The 15,971-nt window shown below is 45.3% G+C and overlaps 1 protein-coding gene across 2 annotated transcripts in view; it reads right to left on the bottom strand.

Moving 5' to 3' along the window:
• RIN2 (Ras and Rab interactor 2) overlaps nt 1-15,971 on the bottom strand; it is a 177,940-nt gene that overhangs the window by 101,851 nt on the left and 60,118 nt on the right. Inside the window, exon 2 of one of the 2 annotated variants that reach the window (XM_080813107.1) lies at nt 9,744-9,836. In XM_080813107.1, coding sequence (XP_080669233.1) covers nt 9,744-9,815 — 72 coding nt within the window. In that variant the 5' untranslated portion in view covers nt 9,816-9,836. Of the gene's footprint in view, nt 1-9,743; nt 9,896-15,971 lie in introns of those variants that run through there. The other variant, XM_080813106.1, reaches the window with a different exon arrangement.

Raw genomic sequence — 15,971 nt, 5'->3', positions numbered from 1 at the left:
TTGGAGAACTTCTGATTGGTGAAGCTGAAAGTGGTGCATCCCAGACTCCACAGGGTTGTAAGCTCTGTGCTCAGGACCCTTCCGGATCTTGCCCGATGTATCTCATCTAGTTGTTCATCTGTTTCCTTTATAATCCATTGGCACCAATAAATAAAGTGTTTCCCTGAGTTCTGTGAGCCAATCTAGTGAATTACTGCACCTGAAGCGGGGTTGTGGGAACCACTGATTTGTAGCCAAGTTGGACAGAAGTTTGGATAATCTGGAAACCCACAGCTTGTGACTGGTGTCTGAAGTGGGAGCAGTCTTGTGGGACTGAGCCTTAACCTGTGAGGCCTGTGCTAACCCGGGCTGGTTAGTGTCAGACTTGAATACCCAGCTGGTGACTACAGAATTAGAGAATGGGTTGGTGTGGGGAAAAAACCCACACATTTGGTGTCAGGACGTTGTGATTAGAGAAAGAGTTTTCTTTTGGTGGTAAAAGGTGTATCCTAAATAAAGGGCCCATGGGGCCTCCAGGTTCAGGGCAATGATGTTTGGAGACTATCCAGAAGATATGATCATCTGTATCTTCACCTACTACTTTCTGACACCCTCTTCACTCTGGGTGCCTGGGGCCCAAGTTGACTGACCCACCCACAGTGGGTTCCTGAGGTCCATCCTTCCCCTCAGAAATCCCAATTTGCTTTATTCTATCCCCTTCTCCTCAGTACACATGAATTCAAATTTCTTCTCTAGGCTGATCACGGCTAGTGCTTCATAAAGTCCTAGTTTATGCTATGTTGTGAATGACTACGGAATCATCTGACACTCTGCCAGTTAAGTGTTACTTATTAACACAAAATGAGTCTCCAATTGGAATTACAGGAAGGTGGGAGGGATGTTTTCGGCAAGCCATTCTCCACTTTTTAGAAGATAGACAAAGAAGAAAGAGGACTCTGTATCCCACATTAGTTCCTTTCTTGATACCTGTAATATCTGGGACAGTGGGTTCTCAGTACCCCATCAGCTAAACCTGAGAAGCTGTTACTAAAAGTGGGAGGAGGGGTCTCTACAACTTAGGGTCCCTACATACTTGGTGACTGTGAGCCCACCCAAGGCACTGTCTTAAGGCCTGGAGAAACTTTCTGCTCCTTTCCCTATGCATTCCTCAGCCCATCCATGGATGATCCTATCTCTCAGAACTCAGCCAGAACTCACAGGTTCTGTCACTGCTGTATCTAAAGCCCCCAAGAGAAATAGCAGGTATGGCATCCATCTCCCTTGCACACCCCCAGAGCCTCCAGGGGCTCAGCAGTGTTAGGAGACTGAACTTTCCACTTGGCCAATCCCTCCCCCAACTAACCAAGTAGGAGTTCAAACTGACAGCCCCCAGGTTAAAGCCTGCCCTCCAATGCATTTTCTTCCATCCTTACTATACTTTTTAAATTGGGGTTCTCATATATAAAAAATCTGGATTTCCGGCCTCTTGAAAAACATCAGAGGACCCACATTCACTCTTGTGTGTCAGCATCTGGTTGGAACTGAGTCAGCAGCATCCCCCTCCTGGCAGGGCCTAGTGCTCTCAAGTCAGTTGTGTTCCCAACAATATGACCTGCCCAATGCCAGGCAGGCCCACCCATCATGCCATTCCTTTCATTCTTTCTGGCCCTATAGGTTTTTGACTTTGTGACCAAACTGTTTTTCTATGTTTTTGTCTCTAAGATGGCCAGTGAACCCCACATCCTGGTATTTATACTTTTGAGTGACATCTCCTTGAGAGAGAGTTGGTCTACCTGACTGGTTTCCAATGAACAGAACATGGCGGAAGTGATGGTGTATCACTCTCATGATTAGGTGCTAAACAGACTCTAGCTTTCATCTCTGTTGTTTTCTCCTGTATCACTCACCTTGGGAGAAGCCAGTGGCCTCATCCTGAGGTCAGCCCCATGGGGAGGAACGGAAACTTGCCAAGTGGGTTTGAAGTAGGATCCCTACCACTCAAACAGTCTGATGAGAATGCAGCCCAGCCAACACCTTGACTGCAATCTCCTGGAGACCTACCACCAGAGACACTCAGTAGTTAAACTTAGATTTCTGACCTGCAGAAACAATGAGGTACAGATACTTGTTGTTTTAAGTTACTAAGGTTTGGGGCAATTAGTTACATAGCAATAGATAATACAGCTTCCAATTTTGTTGTGAAAGTGGTTTCCTGCTTACCATGTAAAGATGTTTGAAAGACTATTATCCTTGAAAATTCGATTTCATACATTTTGCCTCAGTCTGGTGAACTTACTGGTGACAGGCACATGAGCAAGGAGTCTGTCAGCGTCTGGGATCTATCTGACCTGAGGTGTCAAAGCACTATCCAAAATAGCATCATGAGGCTTTTGCATTATGAAAAAGACCCCATAAAATCAATGCTATTAATACTTCCATGATTCCATAGGGAACATGAAGTTTCTCCTCTAAGGTATTTAAATCAATCAACTCAGAACAAGCTTTCCCATAGTTCTACAACCTTACTGAAGAAATTCACTCTTTAAGGCACAATTCCTGGTTGGAGAAAGCTGGGGACTGGGGAAAGGGAGGGTTGCAGAAGACAAAGGGAATGAGCCATTTCAGTGTGAATAAGAAACACTACTTAAAACTTGAAAATAAGGCAAAAAGGTTGGTAAGGCATATCTTTTTTAATCAGGTGTTTAATACTATGAATTTTCCCCTGACCTGTGCTTTAAATGTATGCCACTGATTCTGACAGATAGTGTCCCGTTTTTTTTTTTTTTTTTTTTTAGAAATTCTGTAGTTCCATTTTACATTTCCCCTTCTACCCAAGAGTTTTTTTTACTAGAAAGCTTTAAAAGTTCCGGGAGGAAGAGCCTTCTTTTTTTCTGAGCATTATGCTTGGGTGTTATTTGACAAAGTCACCTAAAGATTATTTCATGATCCAGAGGGATGCATCTGTGTTCGACTTGACTATGTGTTACTAATGTAGGGCTCCAGCACTGGGTGGTTACGTGTCAGCCTGGGAATTTCTGTTCAGGGGGGGAAATAAAGATTATACCAACGGTTAGAGTTTTATTGCTTATAGGACTTTAACCAGTTTTGATTTTACCTCAGTAAACTTACTACAGAAGGACTTTTTAAGTCAACTATAGATATATCACATGTCAAAGTGTTCTATGAACCAGCTTGATGCTGGTTTCCTGGTTTCATGCATGGGGTGAATAAAGCATTGACAGATGCCCATTCTATATTGCATGAGACTCCTGTTTGAACTTTTTGAAAATTATACATTCACATCTACATCTCCCTCTTTGGCATCCCCCTAATAATGAAAACTCAAGAGTTACAAGTAAGCCTAGAGAACTATACGGTTGAGGAGAACCAGCAAAATCTATTTTACTCCTGATTGTTTTTTAAAAAACAAAGTTCCTTGAAGCAAGTGAGAATGTATTGCAGTCCCAAAGGCCATATTTAATATCAGAAATGAATGGCTAAAACGTGCTGCAAAAATGACCCATAAAACCATGAAATCCATTGCTGCTTGAAAACACAAATGGGAACTGCTATCCAGTAAGTAAGTTCCTGACATTCCTAGAAAGTCACACCCTGAGGGACAGATGTCTGTCCTGGAGGGATCTGGAGCAGATGGTGAGAGACACGCATGTGGATCCAAAAAAAGCCAATCACTCTTCCAGAGAGAGTGGTCACTGTCCCCATGACCTCTCCAGAAGGAGTTTCCTGGGAAATCTCACTGGAACAGTGAGAAACGGATCACAGTGGAACCCTCGGGGCTCCAGAGGGTGGGGTGCCTCAGGAGGAAGTCAGGCCAGGTCCAATTCCCATCCCTCCTATAGACTAACCCGCCGTCCTTCAACCTCCCCGGACCCTAGTTTACCCATCTGTAACAGGAGGCACTTTAGACAAGATAAAATGTAACTCTGACTGAGAACTTGAACCGTGGCTAGTCTGAATCGAGACGCACTCAGGATAAAATACATATTGGGTTTCAAAGGTATGGTACAAAAAAAAAGTAAAATATCTGATTAATACTTTTATATTGATTACATACTCACATGATAATATTTTAGATATAGATATTTAAAATTATTACTAAAATCAATTTCACTTCCTTTTTTTTTTTTTTAAATGTAGCTACTAGAACATTTAGAACAATCCCTGTGGCTGGCTTTGTATTTCCATGGGACAGCATTGCTCTGAGTCCCAGTGTAAGTATCCTGGAAGAATTTACTTGTGGAAAATAAAAGATACACCAAAACTGACATCAGCTCTGCTTTGCAGTATTATTATGAATAATTATCAATTATCAATACGTCATCTGCTCTGACCGAATCTAATCTCTGTTTTGTCCCCCACCCCCACCCCCGGTGGCTTAGTCCTTTCCTGATTACAGACTGCGGTAGAGTGCCTCCCTGGATGCCTGGCACATGAGGTGATGTCTGTCCACTGCCCAGGGCACACGTGAGGAGTTCAAGGGCGTGGCACTCATACCTTTGGCTTTTGAGTGTCTACAGATCCTTGTGAGGATTTGTCCCATGAAATTACTGACTAAAATGGGATTTGGGTTTCATTCATTGTTCTTCAAGCCCCTGCTATCTCTGTCCCCTGTCCTGCAACAGAGAATTGCTGTCCTGGGCTGTGCGTGCACAGAAATGACTTTCCACACTGAGAGCTGTCTAGGCACTGGAATGCTGGGAAATCACTGACACCCAAGGTGTAAGGTTGTGCCAGTTCTGGATGATTGAAAATCAGCCCGCAGACAAGAATTTTTGAAAATAGACTAAACTTCCCAATGCTAAGGAGGGTCTGATTGTGAAGGGAAGGGAGTTGGGGCGAAAGGGATCATTACCCCTGGATTATCTGTTTTGTAGGGTCAGATTGAGCAATCAATCCCTTCAAATCTAGTCCCACTCTATTCTTTATGGTGCCGGAGAGCTCTCTTCTGTGGCTTCTCTGGACCATGTGAAAGGCACATATGATGCACCTGTCATCCAAACCATTCCAAATGACCCAAAGAGGGTTTCTCAAACTTTGCCTCTGCCACTGAGCTGGGCCCTTGCACCCCCCAGCTGATTTGGGAGCCCAGGCTCAGGGCGTCTCCCTGCAGAATGAGCAGTTGGGAGGCACAGAAACAGAGAGCTCTACCACTTGCAGGTGGCATAGGACAGGTATCCCTCGCCCAGGTATCCCTGGAAGAAATCAGACCGTTGAGTGGGCAATACACACCGCTCAGCTTTGGAATCGTTCTCTGCCGTAGAGGCTCCCCCGCTGGGGTCAGGGACACAGCAACAAAATGACAGAGCAAATCGCTCATGGCAGAGGTCAAGTTATGGATGGAATTTTACTTCTTGGTCTTATCCTGGGGCCACCACTAGGCCTTCTACCACAACTTTACCTTCAGACAAAAATAAAGGCAGACGCCAGCTCGGACCATGTAAGTCCCTTCGTCAGTGGATAAAGTGCATCTGTGTCAGCCTGGAAGGGCAGTTGGGAGCCCAGCAGGGACAGGTGGAAGGACAGGGACAGGAGGGGGGGATGGACAAAGCCTGGAGTTTGGGCATCAGCAGATGTGGACCACAGGAGCAGACCCAGGATGGCACAGTGGCAGGACCGGTGGAAGTAGAGGGGGGAAGCACGGCTGGAATATCTCGAATGTCAAGTTGAAGAGTGCAGACCTGGCTGGGGGCCCAGCTCAGAGTGGATGAATGGAATAGTTCAGAAACACACACACACACACACACACACACACACACACACACACACATTCGGTGGTGCTGTGGATAGATTATGAGTATTCTCTGTAGTGCCCCCAAATGAAAGAAGCTGAAGGGAAGTGGGGAGGCGGAGGTAGGAGAAGAAGGAGGGTGAGGATTTTGGTGACTTGAGAGGAACCTGCCGGCACTGGGCACCCGGACCGGGCAGGGGTGGGGCTGGCTTGGGGGAAGCTGTGGAATTCAGGAAGAGGAAGGCTCGGATCTGACTGTGAGCTTTTCTGCTAGCGCAGGACCACCTAGAGCTTTGCCAGGCTAGACGATGTGTCCTCTCATGCAACACACCCTGGAAATCTGATAGCAATGGGTGTCAACTTGGCTGCCTTGTCTGGGGCATCACCTGCCTTCTCCTATAGGTTTTCACAGACACCTTGTAGAGCAGGAATATACATTTCTCACCAGTGGGTGAGGAAAACTCATGATGGTGCTAGACAAACTGTGGGAAATATGTTTGTCCAGCATAGGACTTTTGGGGCCAGGCTTCTGGGATGTGATTCCTCATGAACAATCACCATGGGACATTGTCAACCACCCTAGAATGCTCAGACCATCTTTGGTGGCCAACTGAATAATCACAACACTAAACACATAATGAGTTACAAGATAAAACCGTGCTTTGTGCGAGAAGTAAATGGAGCTCTGAGAACATGTAACCCAATGTGGCGTTCCAGAGACATCTTTCCTGAGAAAGTGGCCTTTGATTTGCAAGCTGAGGTCGACTCCATATTATGTAGCAAGGTGGGGTAGAGCTAAATTTTGGCCTGACTCTCTTAGGCTCCTGCCATGCTATTCTTCACATATACCAGCAATGCCCTACAACTGGATAGGACAATTTCATGAAGTGTGAAACTACTTGGTGACATTCTTGGCTCACAGCTGAATTCCATATGCATATTATCCATTTCTTGGTTATTATGGCTCCTGTGATTGTGTGTGAAGCGTAGATAATTGAAAGATGATCACCAGACCTCTTTCTCATCATTATCTTTCCCCCTACAACTTGTGTTTTTAAACTAGAGTCACTAACCACTGGTGGCAAGCTTTGATTTGTGGTTTCCTATCTGTCCTGGCTCACGGAAATGACTCAGATAAGTTGTAAGACACAAGGGTGCCTTACCCCACCTTCCTAGATGATACGGAGTCAACCTCAACTCTCAAATCGAAGGACACTTCCTCAGGGAAGGGTTCTCTGCAATATTCTCAGAGTTGTACATTCTCAGAGCCCCTTTTACTTCTCACCGGAAGCACTGCTTTCTCTTTTGATATTATGTGTTTAGCACTGTGATTATTTGATCAATATATTTATTTGCCACCAGACTGAAAGCTCCATGAAGTCAGGGATAGCTTCTGGTTTTTCTCTCCCTAGTGACTAGTACAGAGCCTGGATGATCACAAGTGCTAGAAAAATGTGAATTGAAATAAAGCATGAAAAGTAAAAGAAGAGCCAATGGGTCCCAGAAGATTCTGAGCAACAAACCATCCCAGCAAATGGAACTCTAGCCTAGCATTTTTAAGACAAACCTCCAAAGAGTCAGCATTAAATGTCTGAAGGGAACCTGACTTCATCCTTACAGGTAACTCCATGCCTTAATTGTGAAATCATCAATAATATTTATCTACTATTATAATAACTAATAATAATAGTATTCCATCATCAGTTGGACTATGGAATAGCCATATAGTAAAGAATAACAATGTCTACAAAGAAGAGAAAAGAATGAAGTACAAAGTAACTATATCATTTACTTGGAGTATGTAACTTAAACAAATTAAACAATTTAAGCTGGGGGCAGGGGTGGAGAAGAAGAAAGACAATACCAAGTTAAGTAATAAAAGCCACTTTGCCAGCAATTTCCTCAAGGGCATCTGACTCAGGCAAAATTGAAGCAGGACTTGTCCTCGATGGGGTCAGGCAGGTCTTTCACCTCTTGCCTGGTTGATTCTTTCATAGACACGCCCAGAAATACAAGTTAACTACTTTACCGGCTGTCCAACTGCAAAAAAAAAAAAAAAATCTTCCCCAGGACTGCAGGACAGACACACTGACTACCATGGACTTAACAGGTAGTACTGAGTGAGTCCAATATGGACCTTCTCTCAGGAATTTTCAAAGGCAATTTTGACCATACTTGATTTTCTCCTTTTGCTTTGGCTATAAAATCCAACTGCTACGTTAGATTCAAGCCCACTGCCCTTCCTGAGCATCAAGGTGGTAGTTACAGACTAGCCAGCAGTTAGGATGATGTAGGCAGAGCCTTGGGTTAAGGAGTGGGGTGGGCTCATCCCTTCTACCTGGATGAAATAAGCATCTCTGCATAAGACAGGATCAAGGGACTGGAGATGAGTCAGGAGTCTGGTGGGTTTAGTGCCTGGTCTACAGGGGACATGGAGAGCTCCTCTTCTGGCTCATGTGGGTGGACGCTGTACAGGTTTGATTCCAACTTGGGGAAATGGATCAAGAATGGAGACAGCTAAGTCCACATCACAGAACTAGGAGGATGGAGAATGGAGACCATCCGTTCAATACAGCTATTTCTTCCAGGATATTCTTGCCCAGGATGTTAAGGCTTTAAACCAATAAATCACTTCGCTGTTTGCTGCAGGAAATTCCTACAAAACAATTGGTCCTGGCAAACAGTTTGTTCACATGGGAAAAGCTTGCTTATCAAACAATAGTTAACTTGCCAAGATTCTATTCAAGACCATTGTCTTGCTGAATCCCCCAATCCTGAACTATGATGTCACATACTCTGCTGAAACCCGAGCATATCTCTGCCTTGAAAAATGCAGCTCCAAGGGCACACACCCAGACCTATAAACCCTATTAAAAATGCCTCCTGCTGTCCCACTTGCACACCAGTGGAACTGTGTCCGGGTGATGTCTGTCCTTACTATCCTCAGCTTAATGAATTTAGCTTTGCTGTATCAACAGGCTCTTCTGGTGGATTTTTCTGGAGTCCAAAATTGATACAATAAATCAGGTTTAGCCTTTTGCAAGTGGGAAACATATGCATGCAAGTTAGTACATACTTACAACCCATCAGGATGGGATAATTAGTAAACATTGTCAGTTTTCCTCCCTAATTAAGAAGCCCCTATATCATTCCTCCTTTGAGGAAAAAGATCTGGTGTTTGAACACCTGCCTGTGACAGATTTCAAATGCACATTTTACCTCCGTTTTTCTACTCGTTTACAAGAATCTGTGTTTTCCAAGTGGGCGTTATTCTGAGGGTGAGTGAAAGGATACAAAGTAAAAGCTATAAAGAGGAAATGAATCCCCAAGAGCGAATTTGAAATGACCGCCAAGTCTTAATTGACAACATACACACACACAGCCTATCGAACACCCATTTAGGATCTTGTCTCACTCATTAAGCTAGCAAGGTAATTTTAACCCATTAATATCAATATCCAAGTAGGAAAGTGGTACAGTTTTAATCATGCTGCTTTATTTGGTTCTCTCTTGCCTGATCACAAAGGGTCTCTAGGTATTTGATAAAATACACCAGCAAATAACATTCAACCAGTCTAGGGCGAGACCTCGGAATCTGTTGTTGCTGCTTTTTAATGAGGACTTAAGGGACTCATACAATCAAGCAAAGTGTGAAACACACTTGCCTACAGCATCGATTTGCTGGAATGCAAATTCCAGCTTCAATCATAAAACCATCCAGCTGCAAAAGGAACAGCTGAGCAGTGGACAAACGAAGATTGCCTCAACTGCTTTACACAGGGTGGCATCTCGCAGCTCCTGGGTCCTGGCCCTGACTTGGAAGACCTAAGTCACCCAAACTCCAACCTACTGTAAACCGGGTAACAGCTTGCAGCTGGGTTCAGGCGAGCTGCCCCACCACCCCCACCACTACCAGGGCTGGCTCAGAGCAGCCTTCCCTCCGCAGCTCCCCACGCAGCCTGGGCAAAGTGAGAGAGCCTGCCCATTAGCAATCCCAATCAAGGCTTCCTTTTACCTTAAAGAAACTTCCTCGCTTGTCCAGACCGCGGGTGCCCATGGTCCAAGCTGACATCTCCCCCAGCGACATTCTACTGCACGCCCGGGACTCCTGAAGGTAGAGACATTTTTAATGGTTAGTCCAGCCTGTAGGAAATTCCTCTCTAAGCCACAGAACACTCACAACAACGGTCCTGCCAAGATCTTTTTCCGTCAACAACACAGTGCCATTTATTTCCCACCAAAGCCCTTCCATCCCCTTTCAGGCTGATTTCCTGCCCCAGACAGCACAGTTCCCAGTCTGTGCCCCACCTCACTGTACCTCCCGCTCCTCCAGCTGACGCAGAAGGTCTCTGGCACCACGGAAAGTATAATGATTGCTTTGTGTGTTTGCTTGACCTCACGCTCGAGTCCTAAAGGGACCGATATTAGATGTCACCGTAATCTGCTCTGAAGCTTATGGACTTAATGTGGCTGAACACAGACGGACAGCAGAAGAATGAGGCCCCTGCATGTCCCAGGAAATCCTGCTGGAATGGGATGAGGTCATCATCAGCTCTGCGAGCCCTCTCCCCCAGGCAAGGTCAACACAAGGGCACTGGGAATAAATCCCTTTATTTTCTTCTTAGAAATCAAAGACGGGGATGAAATCCCATGTCCCTGTTTACAGAGATTAGTTTGTATAAGAAACAGCCCGGAAACAGCTCCATGATAACCCAAGGGGAGGGGGGCGGGGCACTTTGGAATGTAGAGAAAAATTTAAAGGCATGATATGATTCTGAATCATAACTGTGGCCATTTCAGCTTGGAATTTCCCTCCCTTTAAGCATCAAAACCCACTAAGCCTCCTTGTCAGCTACAAAGCCTACAGTGTCCACTTCTAAGTAAAATAGATGCACACCCAAGCAGCTGGCCTCATCCCAGCCAGCAGGTATCAAAGACCTTGGGGCGCATCTCCAAACCTTCCTTACCCAAGAAGGCTGGACCAAGAGCAAATAAAAAACTGTTCTCCTGCTCACCATAACCCAAGATAAAGCTCGTCCTGACCATGACCAACACGGTCGGTGTAAGAACAATAAAATGAAAACATGTCACACCACATTAAGGCATATTAAAAGGGGTTCAACTGTGGGGGTGGGGTGGGGAGACACAGAAGCCAAGGTCGCTGCTGCTAGTTTGCTAAAGCTGTCTCATTATTAGCAAGGGAACAGAGAGCCAGCAGCTCCAAAGGGACTTTCCTAACAAGTGGAAAAGCTTAATTACTTAGCAGAGAACTACATGCATATTAGCAAATAACACTCTTGGGGAAGGGGCTCATTTTGGCCCCAAGATTAGCCTCAGTGTTCACATTCATAGTGGGCTCCATTGATCTGTGGAATCCCATCTAGGAAGACAGTAATGCAGTGCACACCCACCCCTCTTTCCAGAACCTTCACCTATTTTAGCCCTTTCTCCACGTCTCGGTCACTTTAAAGGTTTGGAGATGCCTTCCCTGTGTTTCTTTCCACTTGCAATCCCGCTGGGATGAAAGCCAAGGCTCCAAAACCTCCTGAGAAGACTGGTGAGCTTTCCTTTGCAATTCTGCTGACTCCGAAGCTTCAGGTTCTCGGACTCAGCAGCTGAATGGAGCCCCAGCTCCAAGGCCTTTGAAGTTCATCACTTATTAGCAAAATCCACAGACTGGAGCAACTCCAGAATGAAAACACAGTGCTGTGTTCAGAACCAAGAGGGGAATGGGAGCCATACCGTAACCCCAGGGAGTAAATGATTAACTGTTTCGATGCAGAAGAAACACACATTTAAAAAAGAACATTTCTTGACACCAAGCCTAAAATTCTTTTCCTTTCAGACGTTTTCTCAGCGAGGGATTTGACATCGTACAGCAGTTAAGGAGCTGGCAGGCGAGAGCCAAGACTTCATTCCTCATCCAGACCTAAGTCTCTTTGTTCCGTTCAGAAGATTTCCACAGACAAACCCCTTCTGATGAGCCATGACAGGCAGGGAATTTTGCCTATAGCAACGGAGCGGTTTGGATTCCAGAAGTTTACCAGTTTAATTAGCTGCCTGAAAATCGTATGCATGCACTTCAAATTCCAGTGGTTCTCTGTAAAATAGCCAGTTTGGATTCCGTGCATGTGGGGCAGATGGACCTATCACATTTCTCCAAGAAAATGCAGGTCGCCTCTCCGCTTCTTCAAAAAGCTGCTCCAGGAGGGAGATGACAGCAGGTGACAAGAGCAGGTGGCCTAGCACAATAGCAGGTCCTTCCCATTGAATAAAATCCAAGGGGACAGCACATCATTGATTATCCTCATTGAAAAAAAAATTCAGTTCTTAAGGGCCCCAAAGAAGTTCTGGCTTAAGGTCCTTCCTGTTGTAGCAATAGTTTCCTTCCCAAACCATAACCTCTAACACCTTAACTCAATATGGACAGAAATTTAATCTAACTTAAAAGCATAGCTTCTTTCCATTCATGGTTCCCCACCCTCCCTTACCCTGAAGGGTTACACCAGGGTTCGGTCCTAAAACTACCCCAGGAACAGGCTAGACAAAAAAGGTGCAGTAGTTGGAGAGGTTGTTAAATTTCTCCAGATTTATATGTCAGGAGCTTGCTCCTTTCCTGGATTCCCTGAAGGGTAAACTGGATTCTTGAAAAATGAGCCCATCACGTCCATCCAGTGGATCTTTCCAGATGCTAGCTAAAAGCTAGCAAAAAAATTAAAGAAATAAATAATAAATAATAGTGGGGGGGGGGGGGAAAGCCCTAATGGGACACTGCAAACATTTTGGAGCTGCCAAGCCTTTTCAATAACACCGCTGAAGGAATGTAAACGAAGCGGGTTGCTCCAGTCAGCTAAAGGACAAAGGCAGGAAGTGAATATTCCTCTCTCCCAGAAACACCAGCCTCTGCCACTTGAGAGTAAACCTAGCTGTGGCTTTTCATGTGGCCCCAAGAACCAGGTGAAGTGAGGGTCGGTCCTGAATTTTCAGCGGGGAGGACACACTGAGTAGTCTGGCGGGGCTCCGGGCTGGCTGTCCAGCGCCTTCCACTGGGAGCCGATGAGGACAGGCACGGAGGCACTACCGCCTGGACCCTGGCTGCAGGCTGGGTACAGGGAACGGGACACGGAGTGCCTAGCTTCCAGTTCACTGATCAGCGGGGCTGGGTATAGTCACTGGCACTCCTGCCGCTTTTGCTCTCCTTGGCCACAAGCCAGATCTTGGCAAGACAGGAGGGTCCGTGGTGTAGCCTCCTCCCCCTACTGCTCGTCACCTCCCCCCCCCCATCAATTTCATCAAACTACCCTTCCTAGTTATTTGCCTCAAGTCACAAGTGCAGACCCACAGGAGAAGCAGAGGGACACTTAAACTGGCATCCGCTACTCACAAGTTCAATTTATAAGAAACTTCGCCTCTTCAGGGCATGGGTTCTCAACGCCAAGCTGCTGGGGCAGTTGGGTACAGAAGTCTTCTCTAATCACTACCTTTCTTCTCCTCCTTCCTCGCAGCTGAATGAGACGAGGCAAAGTGGACTTCAGCTCTTAGTAAACAAGCTCTCATTATAATTATTTTATAGCCAAACTGACCGAAGAAGGAGAGAGTGACTCACCCCTGGGAATCTGTCAGGTCAAGGCCAATCCCAAGAAATGCACATCACCTTTTTCCCCCCGGTTCCTTAAGTGCCTCTGGGGATGGCAGGTCTGTCTTTTTGAATGCTTTTCATCGTTACTAAGAGGTAAAAGCCCAGTGGCGCGGCTTTGTGTTGGTATCCAGGGAAGAGCTCTGAATATTTCCATAATTATCTCTGTATTACCAGGGATTTTACAGGCTGGACAGAAAAACTATAGTCCAGGCTCTGGGTTGACAATTCAAATTACATAATTTTTTTTTTCCAAATTATGTGACTTTTTTAAAAAAAAGTTTTTCTTTAAGCATTTTGTATTACTGTCCAGCGCTGATTTTCCCTCAGTTGTAGTCAAACTTTAAAAAAAAAAAAGTTTCAAGATTATGAATTGTTTTCATTGCAAAGAGAAACTAATTTGTGGGAAGAAATCAGAAGCAAAAACCGTACTCCCAGTTCTCTTACTAATAACTGTTTTTATTCTTTATTTCATTTTTTTAAGATTTATTCATTTATTTGAGAGTGAGAGAGCGAGCGAACAAGCACACAAGTGTGGGATGGGGTAGGGCAGAGGAAGAGGGACAGAGAGAATCTCCAGCAGACTCCCCTCTGAGTGCAGAACTCAGTCTCAGGACCCTGAGATCAAGACCTGAGTCAAAACCAAGAGTTGGACGCTTCACCAAATGAGCCACCCAGGTGCCCCTCATAACTGTGTTTTTGAATAGAATTGGGAACAATATTCAACATCTCAATTTTCCCAAAATTAATGAAGGATCATAAAATAGTTTGGTTTTTTTTGTTTTTTGTTTTTTGTTTTTTGTTTTTTAAAGCAAGGTGCATTTCTAAGACTGGCCCAACAATGGGGCTAATTATTCCACTGGATGTCTACCCCTTCCATCCTTGGAAAACGGGTGCCTCATGGAGACTCTCACCATATCCATGCTGCATTAGCTTTGCTAGTGCCCATGTGGCCACGGTGTGGACACTTCCACCAATGGCAATCCATGCCACCTTGGGCAACAGATGGGCAGCTCAACTGGCAAGAATTTCCACTTTTCTTGGATGGGAAACTGCCTCTCTCACCTCCCACCTGATAAATGCCTTCATTTTATCCCTTGGACCATTCAAGAATTAGCTTCCTGCTTTCCGCTCTTCTAGATCCCTGAAGACATCCCTATTCCTCCTTTGAGTGACTTCTTCTCTTAAACATGGCTGCATCCTCAAGGCTGGTACACTCTGCCCAGCTGGAACAAGGCTGAGAAGGGAGAGGGGGTGCCTACTCCCCCAGGCCGCTCTCTTGCAGCATTTCAAAAGTATGTGTCTTCTCAATGTCCTCACATAAAAAGCTCCAAGTGGTAAATGTTACACACATTGCACATTTGTACAGTGACTTCATGGGTACAACAAGGAAGCCTCATAAGCCACATTGGCTCTTAACCCAAAGGAGGCCATGGACAGGGAGCCACACACCCCAGGTCTTCCTCAAGTTTTACCTACCAACATGTGAGCACCTGAGTTTAGAACCTTCTTTTCTAAGGCTCTCAGGCCATGATGGTAAAAAGTGTATGGGGGTTAAATTTGTGTAGGCGATTATTTTAATTTTATTTTTAAAGATTTTATTTATTAATTTGACAGAAAGTATAAGCGGGGGTAGCAGCAGGGAGAGGGAGAAGCAGGCTCTCCACTGAGCTGGAGCCTGATGTGGGATTCGATCCCGGTCGGCGCAGAAGGCAGACACTTAACCAACTGAGCCACCTACGCACTGCAGGTGGTTAATTTTAATTGGAGGTTTATAATGTAGCAGCTCTTAAATTGGGTCTACACTGCAGATATAACAGATTAAGTAATACACCTAATTTATTTTTTAAAAGATTTTATTTATTCATTTGAGACAGAAAGATACAGAAAGAGAGAGAACATGAACAGGGAGAGAGGCAGAGGGAGAGGGAGAAGCAGACTCCCTGCTGAGCTGGGAGCCAGAGCCTGATGTGGGGCTTGATCCTCAAACCTGGAGATCATGACCTGAGCTGAGGGCAGATGCTTAACCATCTGAGCCACCCAGGCTTCCCAAGAAATACATTTTTTAAAAAGTTTGAATTAATGGTCTCCAGAGACCCTGAGTCAACAATTCATGTCTAAGTAATTAATCAGAGGTACTTTCAAGAAACACTAAGTTGGGGAGGGGAAGTGATATGGGGAAGAGCAGCCAATACAAAGTACAAGACCAAGCACGTAGCTACTGGGCCACTGGACTTCAACCCTTCTGGGGAACTCTGGAAGCCATATAGACCATGCCTCAGAGTAGTCTCAACTGAGGGACAAGAGAGCTGAGGAAACGTCCAACTGCACCCAGTCACTAGTTGAAAGCTGCCCCCAGGAAACCTTAATTCACCAGCATTTCCACCATGTCCCTAGTGTGGGTCGAGTGGCCAAAGAGAACCCTCAGGCAAAGTTGGCAGTTGGAAATCAGGTCCGTGTGCATGGAAATGTTAAGTGCTCAAGGGATACAGGAAGGGCTTGGCAGGGGCTGCTACAACTGGCCACTTTCTAAAAATCAGGACATTTTGCATAAAATGTAGATATGTACCTTCTCCGATCACACTGAGCTATCATTCCATCTTGGCC

The sequence above is a fragment of the Martes martes genome, assembly GCF_963455335.1.
Source record: "Martes martes genome assembly, chromosome: 9".
Taxonomy (NCBI): Eukaryota; Metazoa; Chordata; class Mammalia; order Carnivora; family Mustelidae; genus Martes; species Martes martes.
The sequence above is the reverse complement of the archived record's forward strand: the minus strand, read 5'-3'. Positions and strand labels throughout refer to the sequence as shown.